Source organism: Sceloporus undulatus, chromosome 1 (assembly GCF_019175285.1).
Source record: "Sceloporus undulatus isolate JIND9_A2432 ecotype Alabama chromosome 1, SceUnd_v1.1, whole genome shotgun sequence".
In the NCBI taxonomy this organism is placed as follows: Eukaryota; Metazoa; Chordata; class Lepidosauria; order Squamata; family Phrynosomatidae; genus Sceloporus; species Sceloporus undulatus.
In genome coordinates, this window is record NC_056522.1 from 277,615,226 (window position 1) to 277,637,155 (window position 21,930).

The 21,930-nt window shown below is 39.7% G+C and overlaps 1 protein-coding gene across 1 annotated transcript; it reads right to left on the reverse strand.

The window, feature by feature from the left end:
- Positions 1–927: 927 nt before the first annotated feature.
- Positions 928–21,585, reverse strand: TMEM41B (transmembrane protein 41B). Its single transcript, XM_042444381.1, has 7 exons — positions 21,423–21,585; positions 12,845–12,962; positions 10,010–10,138; positions 7,412–7,505; positions 5,973–6,077; positions 4,770–4,908; positions 928–3,390 (listed from the first exon to the last, which is right to left on the reverse strand). The coding sequence occupies exons 1-7, from the start codon at positions 21,520–21,522 to the stop codon at positions 3,221–3,223; spliced, it is 855 nt and encodes a 284-aa protein (XP_042300315.1). The 5' UTR covers positions 21,523–21,585; the 3' UTR covers positions 928–3,220.
- Between the last annotated feature and the right edge of the window lie 345 nt (positions 21,586–21,930).

Sequence of the window (21,930 nt, forward strand, 5' to 3'; positions counted from 1 at the left end):
GTTGCTGGGTCTGCCTGATCGCTCCCTCTCAGGCCGAGATGACAACAGTTACCCCCAGTTCAAGTTCAAGAAATCAGGTAGTGTGCATCATACGCTACTTCTAAACATTATCCAAGGTTTATCTTAGAATAACTACTTTGTAGAACAACCATTTTAAAAGTCCTTGCAGCTCTTGTCTTACAGAGCCTAAATTCAATTGCTAGCATCAACTACATCAGACCCACTGAAACAATAGTAAGTTGGTAATTCAACTCATAATACTAGTTCTGTTGATACTGCTCTAGTTCAGAGAAGCTATTCAATCTGGGCCAAGACCAGACATTTTTCCTGAGCTATAGGCACCTCCTGGTGATCTGGAAAGTATTTGAACAGTGGAAATTTGAAGCCCATAAGTCTTCTTTATCATAAACAGTTCAAACTTTAAACTGTATTCATTCATTCACCATTTCTTTTCAAAACCTGAGGGAATTTCCACATGTTGCAATACTTCATTAAGATGAATGCAAAATACTGAGCTTTGAGAGTTCCCACAGAAAGTAAAGTCAAAACTTGTCCCTCCAATAAAAAACCCTACTTTGATTTTTTAAAAGCCTTCTGCATAAGCAAAAGCATTCAGTTTGTAATGGACTAAATGGGACTCAAAACTCTTATACTGTACAAAGGCAGATTGCATTTCTGATCAGGAAAAACGGAATGGAAATTTGAATTGAAGTCAGCAAGAAAACTTTAAAATGTAGAATGGTACCAAAGGACTCTGCATTATATAAATGACAATATTTGTTGGAGATAGACTTTGAGACATTTCTGACCAAACCGGGGAAAAGATCTCAATGACAGAAAAAGGTTAATGTCATCTGGTCATGTAATTGTATTGTTTTCTAATGAGGTAACTCAATTAAAAAAAAAATGCTCAAGAGGCATGCAAAATGGGGAACATGTAACAAAGCATATTTATTTATTTCCTCTGCATTTACACATAATACTGCAATAAAATGACTTGATTCATATTTTGTTACAAAAGAACAATATTGCAAAAGTACCAGTACCTTTCAATAATCTCTCATATTATATTTCAAAGCCTCTGTTGAGAAGGTGATGTTGAAGAGGACAGCTATTTTACAAGGCTGCAGAAACTTATTAGAAATCTTGTTTCCCAATAAGTTACTGCAAGTAAGCTGGCCAGAACTAAGTACTTTACGGCTTCTACCACAGAATCCCCAGCAACTTTGAGTCTGTAAAGTATTCTGTTTTCACCAAACTGCAGTTAAAGCAAACAATGGGCACAGTCCAGGCACTAAACTCCAATTTAACTGCTTTCAATGGGACTTAACTGCAACTAAAACTTATGTATTGTGCTTAATTGTTATATTAAATGAAAAAACTTTGTCTGCATTTGAAACAAAGCAAATTGTTTATCAGATTGCTTGCCAAAAATCCTGAAAGACAGTAGAAACTACAGGGTCTTTTATTATTGTATTTACTATCCATTCCAGACCCCTTGTGCACGATTCTCCTTTGCCCTTGAGCCAGCAAGCAGAAACCTGTAATATTCTACAACCTGCAATTAAAAGCTTATAAAGTCAAGAATGTGCATCTTGTCAGATATTCACCTCACAGGATAAGCAGAAGGCTTTTGATTCCAAATAGGAGGACACTGTGCACTTTAGATGAGCTGAAAACTGAGCAGTAGCAGAATACTACTCAGAGAGGAAAGGGTACACACCTAAGTAGGGGAATGAACAGATATTTTAGTTTTGCAGATGAACTGGCAGATTGTGCACAACTGTATGTATGCTAAGATTTGCATTTTGGCCTTAATTCACAGAGGGAAATGGAGCACTGGAAAGAAATCGAGCTTTGATGATAACCATAACAGTGCTTGAATGATCATCCATTCTACTGCATATCCATCTAATAAAAATAACTGCAAAAAGTACTCAGGCCTATAGACAGGCACATGCTGGAAAGGCAAACTGGAAAAAAAAATCTGGAGCAACAATAATTATTCAAGGAAAGGTAAAAGCCCTAACTGAGCATTTTTGTTTTGAAAATGGATTTTAACTTCATAGTCAATCATTGGCTAGCCTTCAACCAAAGACAGGATACATCTTCTTAAAACTAAGGACTATTTACAAGATGTACAATTTGTACACAATAAATCTAGCCCAGAGGATATGGGTCTGCATACTTCCCTTGCTTTTTACACATGAATCCTCCTCATGTTTAGGCACTTCTCATTCAACTGCAGGAGTATGAATATGAATGAGTGAACCGGTACTTGAAGCAGCAATCAGAGAGCTTGGAACCATCATGGATCTTTGGATCAAAACCAGTACATTATTGTTCTACACGACCACATTCTATGAATAAAAAACCTAATAATTACTGCCTACCAAGTTAACATAGATGACTGTCTTTAAAAAAAGAATTGCCACCTGCCAGGTTGCAGTATTTGTCTATGTGATTCCTACATTTCAGTATGAACTCATAAATGTATTTTGATGACAGCTGCCATTTTTATAGCAAAATAATTTCTAAAATTCCTAATAGTTTGTTAAATTGTAATTATTTTAATGTTCAAAACAGCAACAGTCATTTATCTGCAATACTGGCAAACATTAAATTTACAATGCTAGCATTTTATTAGATAAAACCTGATCAGCCTCCCTCCAACCAAATATATTACTCGGTATCTTGCACAAAAGAAAGGTTACTTGGTATCTTGCACAAAATGAAACATACCAATTACTGGAATATTGGTCAAATCACCTTTCCCTGCCACCCAAAAATGGTATAATAAAGAAAATTAGCCACCCATTACTCTACTGGGATACAGAATCTGTTGGGCAGTCCATTATTCTTTACTACTTTTGAATGACAATGAAAAAGAGAAGTGGTAAACAGGAATTAATTATTCACATTATGCAAACATAAACAGATAAGGCATAGATTAAATATTATACATATTTGTTAAAAGTAACAATTCCTGACAGGTTTTGATTGTAAAAAACAAAACAAAAACAAAAACCCAGTTCACCTTAATCAACTGTCATTATTTTGCCTTCATGCTCCATAAATAAAACTGAACGAGATGTCCAGAAACATATTTATCCTTTACAATGCTCCCCTTTTAAATGGTTAAAGATCCAATAAAAAAGTGATCATAGAAACAGTGTTGATCCTGAGATGAAATATGGGAAATGAAGCTCCAGGCTGATCTCTATTCAAACTTTTGCTTAAGTTTTTTCTGGAAAACAGCTGGCAGGATGGAGAGAATGGCTAGAACCATAAGAATAAAAACAGAGTTCCAGGAAACTGCTTCACCTGCTGTTGTAAGCTGGTAAAGTGTTGTTCCAGCTTTAATTGCTACAAATGATGGTGGTGCAACACCTGGAAAGAGGAAAATAGTGAAGAAAATGGATCACAAGGAATACCAAGTTTCAGTTTTAAAAATAGCATTTTTATTACTTCCAAATCTCATAGACCATTTCCTCTATGATATAAATAAGTCACGATGGGAAGATCATTGCTGTTGTTGTTATTGTTACTATTATTATAAATGACCAGAATTCTACATCATCTCTTTAGGTCCAAAACACACTGCAGAAATCATCCAGTTTGAGACCACTTTAACTGCCCTGGTTCAGTGCTAGGAAATCCTGGGAATTGTAGTTTATTGTGGCACCTCTGAAAGAGAACGCTAAATGTCCCACAAAATGGCAATTCCCAGGATTCCCTAGCACTGAGTCCAGGCAGTTAAACTGATCGCAAACTGGATTATTCTGCAGTGAGTTTTGGACCAGAGTCAGCACGTTTCATTAAGCCCAGGTATTACACCACAGCCTCATGACCAAGCCAGCTTGAAGAAAGAACAACAGGTCTGAAATTCTGGCTGAAAAACAACCAAATGGGACTGATAAAACTGAGTGAAAGCCTTCCAGACTGCCTCATAAATATGCACAGTAGTAAGGTGGATTCTAGCAATGTGAATTATTTTTCCTGGGTATCCTAGGATAAGAAGTCCATCTGCTCAGTATCAAAGCAGCTATGTGGAACCAATCCAGCTCGAAGTATACAATCAGACTCTGAATTAGAAGGTCTGGCCTCACCAGTTGGCAACAATGGGGATACTACTAATTTTTGGAAATTGGGTTCTCCATAGCCAGAATGGTGATATCAACACTTCATCTTCTTTCTCTTTCTCGTGATTTAAGTGGTGGAGCAAAGAGGTATAAACAATTCTCTTTTTGCCAAAAAGACAGTAGACAACTTGACATTTGGACTTCTCAACACAAGTGAGGAAGCTTGAAGTGTTTTCCTAAAGTATGTCCATATAGAGCCTTGCTAGATTGATTTCTTGTTGCTGAAAGACTTCTTGGCAAAATTTCAGTTACCCTGGATGAATGGTGTATCTCCTCAGGTAGTGTGGCACTACACTGAGTTTGCTTGAATGGAATGGAATCAAAATGTACCATATGGCAATCTTGGCCCACATAAAAAGGTTTCCTCCTTGTACAATAAGCAGGGTCTAGATTTTTGTGGAATGTCTATTTGTATAAAAACAGCTTTGTTCCCAATCATGGGAACAAAAGTCAGTAGTGCTAACAGGGGTGCACAGAATTCCAGCCAAATAGGAACCCAAATAGGAACATGGAAGAGCAGCACAAGCAAGTTTTTCAAAATTTCTACAACTGTCCAACAGGTGGGGCTATGCACTCATGAATAACACACTCTTTTTTACAATATTGAGTATTAATCAGAATTCTTACCTAGAAAAGTACCAATGAAAAACACTTTCAATGGTACATTTATTACAGGAGAGGTTATGTTGATAAACCAGTTAGGAAGGAAAGGAGTTATTCTCAAAAATATAATGTAGTTAATGAGATGTTCTCTGTGTCGTTCAACCTGTGGGATATAAAACTCAAATTAAAAGCGTCTAGTCCTAGATTATATAGTTGAGTCTTAACTGCATATTTATTTTCTAAAGTTAAGAGATGACTACCAGATCTTCTTCTAACTAAACCTGCACCATTTACAAACCAAAGGAACACATTAGTAAGCTAAAAAGCTTGCAGAAATACATATATATAAACAACATTTAAGTAGGAAATGAATTTCAGGCTGGGAGGAAACCCAATACAGCCTGAGGCTTGCAGTAATATGGATAGTATGTAAAGAGAAAATGAATTCAAGTCTGGAGGGAAAACCCAAAACAAGCCAAGGACAAAGTAGCCACGGAATGCTACTCAACTTACTAAGGACAGTAAACAGTAAATTGTGTACGAGTAGGAAGGGAATGGGAGTTTTGTGAAAAGTCATGCCTGACTGGAGCAGTGAACAGAAACACTCCATACTGTAACATGTTGCATATACCATTAATTCCAACCCAACAGTCCACTTAGTGCCAATCTATTTGGTCAAAACTCAGGAGCATTTGCTACACACTCACATGATCCTTTGTATGTATATGCCTTCAAATTGCCTTTCAATTATGGCAACCCTATTAATTTCATAGGGTTTCTTATGTAAGGAGTACTCAGAAGTGGTTTTCCCCAGTTCCTTTCTCTGAAATATATCCTACAGCACCTGGTATTTGTTGGTGGTCTCCCATCCAAGTATCAAGGCTGACCCTGCTTAGTTTCCAAGATCAGGTTCTGGTAACTTTAGGGTATTTAGGCTCCCTACATGTCTGCTACATGTGCATGAATATTTCAATGTGTGTGTGGGGGGGGGGAAAGGATATTTAAAAGGCCCAGAAAGATCCTGTGAGCTTCTAGAAATGAGGACATAGATCTCACTATTCAGAGACCTTCTAGTTCACCTTATTATCAATTGTTCTGTTATGAACTCATGTAATTAATACTGTCAAAGAAACATTAATGACAATGGCAATTTTGGTCCAGCATAATTCCTGTTCTCTTAAACATAAATTTAATAATTTAGAACAAATATTTCGCAAATGATCTTACCTGTTTTGACCATTTCACTGCTTTTTCTGTTAAATATCTATATACAACTGGTCGTCCAACCAAATAGGACAGCATATAGCAGAAAGATGCCCCAAGTCCAGAGCACTGCAAATGAATTGAATCCTCAATATAATTAGTATGCAATAATGACATTTCAGATTACTTCTCTAGTGAAAGACTGATCTATACATTCAGTATCACTTTTTCCTAGGATTGTAACACTTCAAACTGCCTGCAGTGATAGAACATTTTTGAGTACCGTCATGATAAAAGAAAATAATCTTTGTGTGTAGAAAAGATTAAGAAAGAACTAATCTATAACCTCTTCCTCTCCACGTGCCAGTTTTCTACATTGATATATGCATGGAAATATATAATGTTTGAAGCCAATAGCATTAGAGACAACCTAATTTTCAATAAGCTAATTTTGAAATTAATAATTCTGAATGGTTTACATTCCTCAATTTTATAACCACTTCAGAAACAAGGTTTCTAAAACACAGATACACTTTATAAAGAAAGAAAGAAAAAACAATGGGCCAAAAGATAGCAATAAATAATTTAGATATGTATTATTATGTACAGCCTGCCTGCCTTGGGCTTGCCATCTGCAGATTTGAGCATTCACTGATGGCAAGTCCCATTGGCCCTAATGGCAGCATGTAGATGTGGCCACGTTAAAAACCACAGAATTTGAAGTCTGATGGTTTTTTTGGCATCCACTGGGGTGATGGTGAAACATAACCCCTGTGGATACCAACAGCTGTACTGTATTGTTTTGCATTGGTTCAGCGTCAATAGCATGCTCAGAATTGCATAATTCATAACTCAGTGCTCATCTAGAAAATATTTTCTGAAAGTTGTCCCATTTTCTACTTATATTAAAAGAAAAATTCAGCTGCTCTAGCAGAGCAAGATTTTCTACAGGTCTTGACTAGTAAATGCTGGATGTCTATTACTTATTTTATTTCTTAGCAAGTTAGAATTTTATGGAAGACAAGCCAATTCTGCTTTCAGTGTATCACTAACTGGGACTAGGCACTGATTTGCCACAGGCAACTGTGATATATTTATCCCTTTTTAATTAATTCATTAATTTGAAGACTGGGTTGTCTCTAATGTTGTTAGCTTTAAAGATACGGTAATATATTTCCATATATACATCCATGATGCTTAGCTATAGGGCTGGATATAGACCTGATAACATCCCTGAACTGTGGATTAGGTCCATTTGAGGTAGGGTGGAAAAGTTGAACTCAACAGTCTCAATACAAAATTCCTTGACAAATCAAAACTTTTCTGCAACCCTCCTGTATTTGTAGGCTCACATTATATATCAGACTTATAATTCGTGTACTGCTCACATCACCTGCTTTTATAGAACAGACCAAATAAATCATTGTGAAGAAGTGCAATCTCCACTTGTAATTGATACTTACCAAACAAACAAGAAATAGAGCTAGTGGAAAGGGGTAGAGAAATCCAGAAAGTATACTCAGAAATATAGATCCAGGAATAGCAAATGTCTGCAGGCTGGAAAGTTGTTTTAAGTCAAGGACAAAATTATTTAGAAGTTGTAAACATGCAAACCATTCCTACATATTCTTATTCAGAAGTAAATCCCACTGGAATTAATGGATTTTACCCGTGGGTAAGTGTGTTTAGGAATGCAACCTTAGAAATGTAAAATTAGCAACATATTTTACATAAACAACATAATATAAAAAGCATTGCTCACATATGCAAATGTTACTATACTATTTGAATTATGCATATGCTTTTTGAGCAAATGACACACTAGCCCTGTCCAGACATACATACACATATATAGAGAGCCAGGATCACATACTTCATTCCCACTTCTGTCACTCTCTCCCTCCTTAAGTTGCCAGTGCAGTTTTAAGCAAGAGCTGTAACCATGTTTGGCTGAGTGTCACTGCAGAGGTCCATGCAACTGAAAGTATTGCTTCAGCTAAATGCTTTTCACACTTTCCCCCATCAATTTAGGGAGGCAAGGAAGAAGAGAGAATAGACGGCTAGAGTGCTTGTCCCTGGTTCCCTCTATGTACAACAAACACATGAATAGGGTTTAAAAAACTCTACACAGGACCTCTTTATCACATTTACGTATACAGTCGTCCCTTCCGATTCACTGACTTGGAGTCTGTGGTCTCGCCCATTCATGGACAGCAAGTGGGGAGGGACAAAAAGGTGTGTGCACTGCCACTGAAATCAATGGCGACTTGAATATCAGCGTTTTTCTGGATTCGCTGGGGGGAAGGGGTCTGGAACGGATCCCCTGTGAATTGGGAGGGATGGCTGTATACCCATGGGCCTCAATGCACTTGCTAGTCCAACTAGAGTACACTCAGAGAAATTGATTAGTTCATGAATGCAAGTTCAATTTGTTCAGCAAGTGTACTCTAGTTGGAACTAAAAGCTATACTCAGGCCAAGATGTTTTAAAGGCAGGCCTAAAACATTCATTGTTATTGGATTTATACCCCACCTTTCTCCCAGAATGTGATCCAAGGTGCTAGCAACATTACTAGTATGATTCACTGAAAACTTATAGGTGTTGCTTCTATACACTTTTAAAACCAGCACAGAATAAATGTTGATAAGTATGCTACTTATCTAAAACATTGCATCTGAAGTATGTAGAACAGTCTTGTTCACTAAATGTTTACATTTATTATTTATTAACCAACCTTAACCTTCTTTCTTTGTAAGCTGCTTCATTTATGTAAATTCAAAGTTTTAGCATAATTTATAATATGAATTGCTCTTAGATTTTAGCTCTTAAAGGTTGCTCTAAGTAGTTCTAGACTAAAACCTTTTAAATGGGTTACAGAGTTAAAGACTAATTTGTATCCAAGTGTTTTAAGAACATTACAATAGCAAATTAGCATATTCTATCCCCAAAGGAAAACATACCATCAAAAATAAAGCTGCTCATTTTAGTGAGAAGAGTATGTGTTAAGAACTTCCTTTTGAAAACAGGTTCACAACACCAAACTTTTACTTTATGTGAATAATTAAAAGCTCCCTGTCTAATGTTTCTTCTTAAAGAGCCAAACATTTGAAGTTATTCCAATTACTGACTCTTACGGCATTCCATCAACGCACTTATGCAATCAGTGTTCTGTCAAAGATGAGCATATACATTTTAAAACGAATTAAGCAAGACATGATAATACTGTGTGATGAGTGTTAACTAGGATCTCAGTTTAAAGCCCTTGCTCAGACTTCATGGTTATATCCTTCTCCTAACCTTTATAATTGTAAAACTTTAAATCATCTATTTTTCCAGTGACATCCTAACCAGATGTAAGCTCCAATGTCTTAAATTAGGCATTGTTAGAAGGTATGTTTAGGACCCTAGCCTTAGTTCCCTGAATGTAATCCTCTATTATTCCTATGTACAGTACTCTGTTTCCCCCCTTTCAGGCCAATTCTTATGACGGAAAAATAATCAAAAATAGACATAAGTCCTGTACTCAAACTATTTCAAATACAAAGAGAATGGGAGAAGAAAAAGCCTTCAGATCAGAGATGTGGGGTAGAACATTTTCTGGTCCTGGGTTTTGTTTTGGTTTTTTTATGGATTTTTTTTCACACTTTCCATTTGTGTTTATCCACAGTTGTCTAGACTGCTGTTTTGTAATCAATTCATTAGATACATAAACTGTACTGAATCAAATTTTATACTTACTCTGATTCAGACTATTCTCAACATGAAATAAAATTGATATATAGAGCAGACAATGAGTGAAGCTAAAGGTCCTACAGTTATACTTCAACAAAAGATATTTAAACTGTTAATATCAGGTGCAACTATCTTTATTTATGTGTCCTATAAAACCAAGTGTTCCTTCAAGTGTGGTCATTTTCTGAGAAGTATAAAGGTAGTATATGCTGTTTTCTTCATACAGTGCATAGTTAAATTATCATATTTAGTTTCACGAAAAAATGTTTAGAAGTTATATCACATCATAGTGGAATCAGAGCTATGTGCATTTTTTCAAACAAGGATACAAAACATAGGTAGCAAAATAGGCCACTAATACTTGTATATAGAATGTATCTTTATATTTAGAAAGAACCTTTCCTAAGGCTTTAGCATCATCCATGTCTCTGGGAACCTTTATACATTCTCTCTCTTCTCTGCAAGGAAAAAAAGACAAAATTAACAACATCAGATAACATTTGTCCCAAACAGAAAAGATGGTAGCATAAATATGCCACCACGCCCTTATGAATAAGGTAGTCCAAAATTTGACAAAAATTTAACAAAAATGTTGATCAAACTGCTTAAGGGATTGAGATCTGTATTACCACTACTCCTGAGGAAGAAGCCTTGGTGTTGCAGTGATTAAATGCCTGTACTGCAGCCGCTCACTCACAAACCACAAGTTTGTGAGTTCAATACCAGTCAGGTGTTCAGGATCGTCTCAGCCTGGCATCCTTCCAATGTCACTAAAATGAGTACCCAACTTGTTGGGGTAATTAGCTCACACATTGTAAACCACTTAGGGAGTGTTTAAGTGCCCTGATAAGCGGTACAGAAATGTAACTGTTACTTGTCTGTGAGGGTTTTTTGTGCCTAGGAACCCTGACAATTAAAAACCTCTTTCAGACCAATATTGGAACAGTTGTCTGTAGTACTGATGGCTCAATAAAATGAATATCAGCTGAAGTTTTACCTGGGAACAAAATGTTGATGGGAAATAGCTGCAGAATGTGCTCTTCATAGGACTGGGAAGTTCAGCCAGGTGATTATTTTAACTTGTAATTTCAGAATACAGTGCGTCCTCGCCTTACGCGGGGGATCCGTTCCGGATCCCTCCACGTAAGGCGAATTCTGCCTATGTTCGAGCCCCATTGGAAACAATGGGGCTCATGCGTGGTGGCACAGCGGTGTGGGTGCGCACGGGGCGCATGCGCCCATTCAATTGAATGGGATGTGCCGGCCTTTCTGCCCCGCGCGCGCGCCGCGGCTTAAGCACATATGCTCAAGGCCGCGTATGGCATGGGCGCACTGTATATGACTATGCAGGAAACTTAGACAAACTAACATATGAAAACAAAAACCAGAGCTTCCCAGAAACTGGAAGTGTATTCACTTTATACTGGAAACATTAATATGTTTGCACAATTATCTGAAAAGGTGGGTAAGCTGTCTTTGATAATGGAACAGAGCTAGGCAGAATATACTGTAATATCTGGGGAACTCATGATACAAACATGATATTTTTACATATGCCATTTCTGGAAGCTGTGTGAAATCCAATCCCCACTGCAATTATATATTTATTTATTTTATATGCCAATTTTCTCCCGGTGCAGGACCCAAGACAGTGCACAGCACTTTAAAAACACAATACAATTTTAAAACCTCTAATTTAAAAGTTAAAATACAGTTAAACTAAATAATTTAAAAACACAAGAGTTAAAAACACAAGTTAAAACAGCAATAAATGGCATTTAAAACATGATGAAATAAAAAACATTACACCCCTTCCCCATTAAATGCTCTAGCTGATGTCACCAAATGGCTCTGCAAATAAAACCGTCTTTACCTGCCAGCAGAAAGAGAACAGGGAGGGGGCTAATCAGGCCTCTCATGGACCTGAGAGAAGCCAACAAATGCTCTCTCTCAAGTCCTGCAAAGCTGGTGGAAATGAGAGGAAGCCCTCCCTCTTCTATAGATTTGAAGGCATGTGCTGAAATTCTGGCCAGAAATGGACCAGTAGATAATGTAGCTGTTTAAATTTGGGGGGGGGGGGGGGTCACAGGATCCTTGTACCCAGCCCCAGTCAACAGCCTAGCTGCAACCTTCTTGACTCGCTGAAGTTTCCAAACAGTTTCTAAAGTCAGCCCAACATACAGCATGTTACAATAATACAAACAAGATATAATCAATGTATGTGTCACTGTAGCAAGATCTGACTTCTTAAGGAACGGGTGCAACTGGTACACTAATTTTGACTGTGTAAATAAACTCCTAGACACAGCTGAAACCTGGGCATCCAGGCTCAGATCTAAGTCCAGGAGCACACTCAAGCTGAAATCTGAGTTTCATGGGGAGTGTGATCCTATCCAGCACAGGCTGAATCCCCACTCCCTGATCTGTCTTCTGACTGACCAAAAACACCTCTGTTTTCTCTGGATTAAGTTTCAATTTGTTTGCCTTCATCCAGTCCATCACTGACAGCAGACAGTGGTTTAGTACAGAAACAGTTTCCTTGGAATCGGGTGGAAATGAGATAATAGTCAATGTAGTTAAATCTATCTCTCTATTCCATCCATGAAAGTTAAAATGACCTCTCCCAACAATTTCATGTAAATATTAAACAGTATGGGAGACAGAACCTAGCCCTGAGAGACACTGCAGTGGTAGGGATGTCAGACAGGCAACCCTCAGCACCACCTTCTAGTCTATCTCTCCAAGAAAAGCCAGAGCCACTGTCAAATAATTCCCACAAGCTCCATCACAAGAGGCAACCCAGAAGGATGCCATGGTCAACTGAACTGAAAGCCACCGAGAGTCCAGCAAAACCAACAGGGACACACTCTCCTTGTCTAGTTCCCAGCATAGGGCATCTACCAAGGTGACCAAAGCTGTCTCTGTCCCATATCTAGATCCATTTTATCCAGGATCCCTTGAAGCTGGGAGGCCACCACACATTCTAGTACTTTGCCCAAAAAAGGGATACTGATGGGTCAATATCTCCGATATGGTGGGATCCAGGGAGGATATTTTTTCAGTAATGGCCTCACCTTAGACTCAATATATGTATCATCTATAAGATTCTCTAGGTATGCTTGATGAGATTCTCTAGAAGAAAACAAATTATCTGACATACTTACTCACTAAGCTGTGGGAAGTTTTGATACACCAGAAACATAACTGAAGCAGCTGTTAAGAAAATGGACACCAATATAAGAAGTGACATTCGGGCAGATCCACCCTCTTTATGGGCTTTTCCTGAAATAGAACAAATTTATAATTAACTTGTGAATTCTTACATGTAATTACTATAGAAGCTGGGATGAGAACATTGAGGCTTTATATATATGTTTTTGTCCTACTGCTTTTCTTTAAAAAGTGCAATATGAAATCAAACCAACCTTTAATACTGAAGTTCATTAGCTTTCAAATAATGTATCTCTGCACTAAATTGTTTTAAATGTTTCTTACCACTAAAAAGGGCAGAACAAATCTAATACACTTCTATACCGCTTATCAGTGAACTAACACTCCCTAAGCAGTTTACAATGTGTAAGCCAATTGCCCCCAACAAGCTGGGTACTTATTTTACCAACTTACGAAAGGATGGAAGACCCTGGAGTCCTGCAGGATTGAACTCACAACCTTGTGGCAGTGAGTGGCTGCATTACTGGCATTTAACCACTGAGAAAGCAATTTTTAACATGTGCTGTCATCATTTTTTATTTATAAGTTTTTAAAATTGCTTTTAATTTACTGTAGTTGTTTTAACAGGATAATCTGTTCAGTCTTAACATTATATTTTTTGTGTTTATTTGTTATCTTTTTTTAAAAAAAAATCTGGATTCTCAGTTTGAATAAACTCTTCTAGAACATGACCACATAGCACAAAAAACGCACAAAAAACTATGGATGCCTGCCATGAAAGCCTTCGACTTCAACCTGATTTAAGCTTTTTCACAGCTTCAAGGGCACTTCAAGGGAGCGCTTTTATCTCTTTAGAAATGAGATAATCATGTAGTAAGCTAAGCAGGTTGAATGGGGAACTCTGGTTAGTACTTGGATGGGAGTGTGGCTTTGGTGTGGCTTCTGGACTCTTAGGACGCATGCATCATTGAAACACCATACCTCCACTGTGACTCGAAGCAGCTTTATTTTGGCTGTCTGTAACAGGCCTTGGAGTGTGGTGGAGTGTCCTTCTTTGGAGGTCTTTAAGCAGAGGCTGGATGGCCATCTGTCGGGGATGCTTTGATTGAGATTTCCTGCATGGCAGGGGGTTGGACTGGATGGCCCTTGTGGTCTCTTCCAACTCTACGATTCTGTGATTCTATTGTTAGAAAACTGGCTGGTTTACTCAGTGTTCCTTATCTTCCCAAGAGCAATAATAATCCCAGAATGTTTATTGCAACTGGTGGTGCCATGATTGTACAATGTGTACAGCATATTCCCTCTTGTGACATGACATGTTTATGAGGTGACTCAAGGGGTGATGAAACATCCATATAAGTAGGGAAAATATGATGATGATTCATAACAAATGTACCAGGTTTAGTCATTTGCCTTGTAGTCTAAAGAGCTGCTGTCTAGCATACTTTTTCTACTGCCTCGTGAGCCTTAACAGAAGGCAGCCTGTGTGTACAGCTGCTAACATGTAAAGTTTCATTACTTCTTTCAGAAAAAAAAAAATCTGTGCTTTCTGGCTGACAACATAATACAGAGGAAGAAATGGTATACTATCATTACTATCAACACTAGAAAGGAAATTATTTATATTCCACCCAATTTTTAGAAAAGATAGAGGAAAGCAAGAGTTATGAATCAGTAAGTTTTTAAATTAGTGGTATCCCTCTTAATTGCAGTATGGAAAATACAAGTATTAATATTGATACTGCCGTTAGTTTGACATTTTAAAAGTAAAGAAGTCTTCAGCATAATCATTTGCTTATTAGTGGTGTCTATAAGCATCAGCTACACAAACCAGTGCCAACACCTTTTAATCCTAGTCACATATCAGGAGATACTCAAGAATGGAAAACTTTTGACTATGAAAAGTAGACCGATTACAGAATAATCCAGTTCATGCATCACATAATTTAATGGTTTGTTTAATTGAGTTTCAGATTTAATGAAGGAGTGTTTCAGAATTCTCTGAGAATTTGTTTGCCTAGTCCGGTTTCCTAAACCCAAGGAACAGATTCACCTAAAAAAGCTGGAGCTATGCTCAAAACTACATATAAACTTTATTAAGATTTTTTGGTATGTTTTCAAGTCCTTTCCAATTTGTGGTGACTTTAAGGTGAACCTACCACAGGCTTTTCTCAGTTGGGTTTGCTCAGAGAGGTTTACCACTGCCTTCCTCTAAGGCTGTGAATGTGACATGCCCAAAGTCACCCAGTGGGTTTCAATGGCTGAGTAGGGGCTCAAACCTTTGTCTCTTGCAGTCCTAGTTCAATCCTTGAAGCACTATATCACACTTGCTTTCTGCTATGTGATGAGCAAATGTAAGCCCAAGGTTTCTGTATATGTGGTATTTGTCCAAGGTTGCATTACTCGAGACTTATGAATTTTAAATGGCATGAGCTGTATATGGCCCTTAAGCTGCAAAACCAGAATGTGTGTCACATAACAGCATTTTAAATCAAAGTACTGTACATGTACTGTAAATTTCAGTGAAGTCAGGCACATTGTCAGATAACATTACATACTATCAGATGTTACATGCTCTGCCCAAAATGAAGTGTAAATCTCAGCCACAACGTTAATGTAAAATTTGGAAGCTTTGTCACAAACTTGACTTATCAAGCAACATATATGGTGTTATATTCCATATATGGGTCCCCTATATGCAAATATTCCAATATCTGAAAAAAACCAAATTCCAAAACAATTCTGGTCCCTAGTATTTCAACTAAGTGAGACTCAACTTGTACATATAAGATACATATATGCCAAATACCACTTTATACCCATTATTACTAATATAATTCCCAACATTCCTTTTTTCAATCTAAACAATTTTAATTAAGCAAAACTGGGTTTTATTATAATGCATTAAGACTATACTTTCCACAAGTTCGTTACTTTATCAAACAAGACTTTAAGAACCCAAGTACAATAACACTGAATAGCTATATCAGATATGAGTATGTGAATGATTTTCAAAGATTCTAATAAAATGTGGCTCAGTGCAAGGTTGCCATGCCAGTTTGGACCAATTATATATTTTGAAACCGTGACCTTCTAGGCTGTGGATATGAAAATGTCCTTCCTCATACCAAGTTACTAAGGCTTCACATTTTAACAAACAAAACTCTTCTAGAACATGGCCATATAGCTTGAAAAACCCACAAAAAACTATGGATGCTGGCCATGAAAGCCTTCAACTTTACAAAACTTGTTAGCTTTATTAGTGTAAGACTATGAATCTTTTCAAAGTAGATTAATTCATATGCCTAAAAGGTTTAGGAACAATGCCTTAAATTGAAAAAAAAAATGATTCCCAAGGTGGGCAGTAACCCCTGCCTCGCTGGACGCAGTGGAAAGATCCAGGGGGGGCAGTGAGGGAAAAGGGGCTGCAGGAGCGTTTTCAAAGTAGTGGTGCGCAAGAAAGACAAGGGGAACCTGGAGTCTCTGGGACCATGGTGGGGATGAGGAGCTAAAGCCTATGATGGCAAGGGAGAAACAGTGGGAAAAAGGAGCTTTCGCATTTGGGACCCTGCTTCAGTTTTGTGAGCTTTGACATGGATGGCAGGTGGGAGCTGCACTGCTGCACCCTTCTTTTGTTGTTTAGGCCTAGAGAAGAGGTGGCAGAAGAAACAATCTTTGAAGGGGAGACAACTTGAAGCTGTGTGGGAAAGGCATGTGTCTGGGGAAGGAAAGGGAGGAGTATTTGGGGTCAATTCTTCAAAAGAGTCCTTCACCTTTCTTGGATTTAAAGTTCTTCCTATGAGAAGGAGAAAAGTGGGAAGCCAGCTCCCCGCACCAGCAAAGAAGCATTGAGAGTCCTTCCTTGGCTGGGAGAAGCTTCTCCCTTCACACCTGGTCACCTTGGGATTAGCAACCAAGCAGATGGTTGATCAGCGACCAAGAAGCCCCTCACCAGTGATGGACTTTGCCTCAAGGTTAGCATTGGCAAGAGGCTTCTTGATCATCACTCAGCCAGCAGCTCAACTGCTGCTCCCAAAGTAGCTGGGTGCAAAGGGAGCAGCGACTCTGTCAGCCCTGCTCGACTGACTGCTCAGTTGCTGCTCCCTTTGCACCCTGGGAGCAGCAACCAAGCAGGTGGCTGGTCAACCAGCCAGCCTTCCTTTTGCTGTAAGGCCTGTGCAGGCAAGAGGGAGGAGCAAGGCTGGGCCACTGGCACTGCTGTATTTGCACATGAGAGGCTGAGGCAGAAGAGATGGTGTTGGCGAGTTAGCAGCTGACTGCGTCTGACTCCTGCAGAGACAGTTGACATAATATCAGAAAATAGGCATGGGAGGGGGAGGTACGGTTGTCGCACAAGAAAAAAGGGACCAGTAACCCAAAAAAGGCTGAGGATCACTACCTTAAAGGTATGTGTTAAATGACAACTTCAGACTAATACATTCTTCATTGAAGTGAAGTTGTTTTGTAACTATTCCTCTGTTCAGAAATTCTCTGTAGCAGTTACAAGGAACCCAGACTTCAAAACCAACGGTTACACCAGAGATGGAAATTGTGCAAACTTCCAGTTCTTGTTGGGCTGCAGATCTCAGCAGCCATAGCCAACATAGCCAAGGTGAGGAATGCTAGGAGCTGCAATCTAACAACATGTGGAAGGCTGTATGACTCCCAGCCCTGGTTACATGCTTGATATTTTCAGAGCAACATGCAACACTAATATTTATGTTTTATGAGGACAGCTAGTACATGAATGTTAGTAGAATTAATATCTGTAATGTAACTTTTAAAATATGTGAACATGTGAAGAAATGTTACGGTAAAAGACCAATACAATTTAAGATTTTCCTCTACCAGATTTCCACAAATCTGTGGCTATACTAATGTTAGATTATGTCTACCATTTCCAGCAGACTGGAAAAATCTGGTAGACAAATCTATTAACTTTGATGTCTGATTTGTAAACTACACCACTCACTTTATTTTGTACTACATTTTAAATGACTGGTCTAAAATCTTTTATGTAAATTATTATATGTACATTATAAATGTACATTATTGTTCCAGTTAAAGGATTTATTAGTGTGAGATAGCAGTAAAACAGTCTGACAAGTAAAAAAAGTCTGACAAGTAAAAAATTGCCCAACGTGTCACCCACAAACATTTCTTACTAACGTACAAAACTGCCTTACACAGCATCTTATTCACATCCAAAATCCTGCAAGTAGGGCTTCAGAAAACCCTTATCCAAAAAACATGTATTCAGCAGGCTTACCTTGAAAAATATAAAATACAGTAAATATAAGTATTTTTGAAATTATGTAATGGCCAAGAAAAGTGGTGTAGTTTGGACTGGACCTCAGGATCAATGTCCAGCAGGACCTCCCAGCCATGGCCCCCCTGAAAGTATTAGATGAAGGAGGAGCACAGGCAAGGCAAGCATGGGATGCCACCAGACAAACATGCCTCATCTCAGGCTTTTTTCCTTCTTACTAAAAACAACAACACAATTTTATATCCAGAGAGCCACCACTTGCCAGGAGCATGGTACGAGATACTCACTGTATTTCTGGGCCCAAACAGACAGGAAAAAATAAAGCTGCTTCGGTCACTTTGGAGATATGCATTTTAAAAGATGCATGCATCCTAAGAGGCCAGAAGCTGTGCTAAAGCCATGCTTCAGTCCTAAGGATTGGAGTGTGGCTTTGACGCAGCTTCTGGCCTCTTCAGATGCATGTGGCATTTAAACAGCATACTTCCAAAGTGACCAGAAGCAGCTTTATTTTGGCCTGTCTGTTCGGGCCAAAGTTACTTCTCTAGAACAAAAACCTGCTTCTTGCCAAGTAAATGTGTTTCATTATCAGAACAGAAGCAAACCTCCATTTATTCCTATCATTTGATGCTACTGTTTTTTCAAGTGAGTTTCAAGTGCAAAACTGCATCTGCTCAGAGTTTTTTGTTTTGTATTTTAAATCAGGACTGTTTTGTCACTGGACCATACTAGGAAAGTGGAGAGAACTGTAAAGTATGGGTGGTAGTTGCGACAATGATAAGACGCAACTAAAGTCCAGGGCTGGTCAAGAGAATGGTTAGGGTCTTCCCCAGGGTCTAAAGTTATGAAGCCATATGACTGTCTGATCTGATCAGAATTGAGACTGCAGTCAAGAAACAAGACGACGACTACGAATGGGAAGGACAGCCATGAAAGAAGTAGACAATATCCTAAACTGTAAAGATATACAACTGAGCACTAAAGACAGAATCTTCCAGGCCATAGTATTCCCTATCACCATGTATGGATGTGAGAGCTGTACAGTGAAGAAAGCAGATGAGAAGAAAATCAATTCATATGAGATGTGGTGCTGGAGAAGAGGATACCACAGTATCCTCAGTCAAAAAAGACAATCAAGTGAGTCCTTGAACAGATCAATCCTGAATGCTCTCTGGAGGCCAAGATGATCAAACTGAGGCTGTTTCACTTTGGCCCCGTCATGAGAAGGCATTAATTGTTTGAACAGATAAGGATGCTAGGGAAAGTAGATGATAAGTGAAGACGACCGCATGCCAGATGGATGAACGCAAGTCAGGGATGTCATGGGCCTGAATTTGCAAGACCCAAGTAGAGCAGCAGATGATAGAAGGTCTTGGAGATGTCTCATCCTAGTCATGAGTGAGGGTTGGCTCCAGGGCAGTTAACTATAACAATAGGGTTTTATTAAGTACATATATGGTTTATATTCATAAAATGTATACAAATACTTTAAAGACATCACTAACATCATAAATAAACATGCACACTAAACTTGTGACACAGTGATATGTAGTAATTATGTTCTCAAATAAATCTAGAAGACAATACACTGTCACATCTTTGCTAGAACAAATCTGTCTGAAACTGGGAATTCTCATAAAGCACTGCTTTAGAGGCTCTGCTCAAGGCAGATTTGGCCCTGGAGAAAACAGCAAAGTGCGCCAATCAGATTACTGTTAGTATTTTAAAAACTGCTTGTTTTTTAAGGAACCCCATCTCCCTCCTTCTTCCTTTTCACATTATGAGTGAAGAGTGAAAGATGTAAAAGCACTGTGATGCCAATGCTTTATTTCAACAATTGCCCCCCTCATTAGACATAAGGCTGTCAGGGAAAGATAGAAAACCCATCAGGGACTATTTGAGAATGAAGACTTGCTCCTCAGAAACCAGGGCTGCATCCACACTGCAGAAATAATCTGGTTTGACACCACTTTAAGTGCCATGGCTCCATGCTATGGAACTGTGGGAACTGTAGCTTGCAGACCTGATGCATGACTGTGGGCTAAGTCACACTCTCTGGCCTTAGAGGAACAAACTTTGCTCTTGTTGTCGCGTGCCTTCAAGTCACGTGTGGCTTATGGCAACCCTCTCACAGGGCTGGTTTTCTTGGCACAATTTGTTCAGAGAAGGTTTGCCACTGCCTTCTTCTGAGGCTGAGAGAGTGTGACTTGCCCAGGGCAAGACTTCATCTTGGGGCTGCCATAAGTCAGAAATGGCTTGAAGGCACACAACAACAAAAACAAACTTTGCTATTATATTCTCCATACTATTACGTTATAATAGAAACAGATCATATACATGGCATGATCACAGCACAGTTGTTGTTCTTGTTGTGGTTGTTGTGTTGCTTCAAGTCATTTCTGACTTACGGCGACCTTCAGCAAATCACACTCTCTCAGCCTCAGAGGAAGGCAATGGCAAACCTTCTCTGAAGAAATCCTGCCAAGGAAATCATCCCCATGAGAGGGTTGCCATAAGTCAGACATGACTTGGAGCCACACAACAACAACAACAACAACAACAACAATAGTGCTGTGATGATGCCATGATGTATATGATCTATGGCCTGTTACAGACTGCCAAAATAAAGCTGCTTTGGGTCTCTTTGGAGGTATGCTGTTTAAATGATGCATGCATCCTAAGAATCCGGAAGCTGCACCAAAGCTGCACTCCAGTGCTTAGGAATGGAGTGTGGCTTTGGCGCGACCTCCGGACTCTTAGGACCCAGGCATCATTTAAACAGCATACCTCCAAAGAGACCCGAAGCAGCTTTATTTTGGCAGTCTGTAACAGGCCTATGTCTATTGTAATACAATAGTACTGAGAATATAATAACAGACTTTGTTCTTGCTGTTGCCTGCCTTCAAGTGGTTTTGGACTTATGGCGACCCTATTAAGGCGGCCCTATCCTGGGCTGTCCTTGGCAAGCGTGGTCCAGAGGGGCTGCCCTTGCCTTGCCTTGCCTTGCCTTGTCCTGAGCCAGGAGGCTGAGAGAGTGTGGCTTCTTGTCCGAAGGCGCCCGGGGCTCTTTCTATGGCAGACTTGGGAACTGAGCCCTGTCTCCAGAGTCATAGTCTAACGCTCAAAAAACGATGCCTAGCTGGCTGAGGCCCCTAGCATGGCGCCGTGGCGGCTAAAGCGGTGTCAAACCGGATTATTTCTGCAGTGCGAACTCCCGACCCTTAGGGGAGTTCCCCCGTTCCTTTCCTTGGCCCCAGGCAGAAGAAGACACACAGCACACGCCCCCTCCCTCCCCCCCAATATACCCGCGATCATCTGCTTCTGCCGCTCCTGGGCCTGGGCCTCCTGGAGGCCCTCCGCCTCCGCCTCCGCCTCCTCCGGCCTCCCGGAGCCTCGATGCGCCATGGCCGCCACCGCTTTCGCCGGCCGGCAACGCACAGGCCCAGCCCCGCCTCCTCCAAGAAGCACCGCGAGAGCAGCAGCGAGAGAGGGAGGCTTTCTTTGGGGCCTAGGCCCCAGCCCTGCCTCCGCCTCGCCTCAGGCCCGCTCCCCTCAGCGGCTCCCTCCTCAGGAAACAGGCCGCCCTCCTCCTCCTCCATTCGAAACTATTCCGACATAATAATAAGCCCAGTCCTCCAGGGGAGAAGGGGCCCCTGGGCCGACCAGGCCTCCGCCTTCTTCGCCAAGGCCTTCCGCCCGGCACGGAGGGGTTTCAGAGTGGCCCCGGAATGGCTCAGGAACACAAATCTATGCCTCTGAGCCATGCTCATGATGGGCTTATGTTCCATCAGGGATTGATGTCAGAGTGTCCTC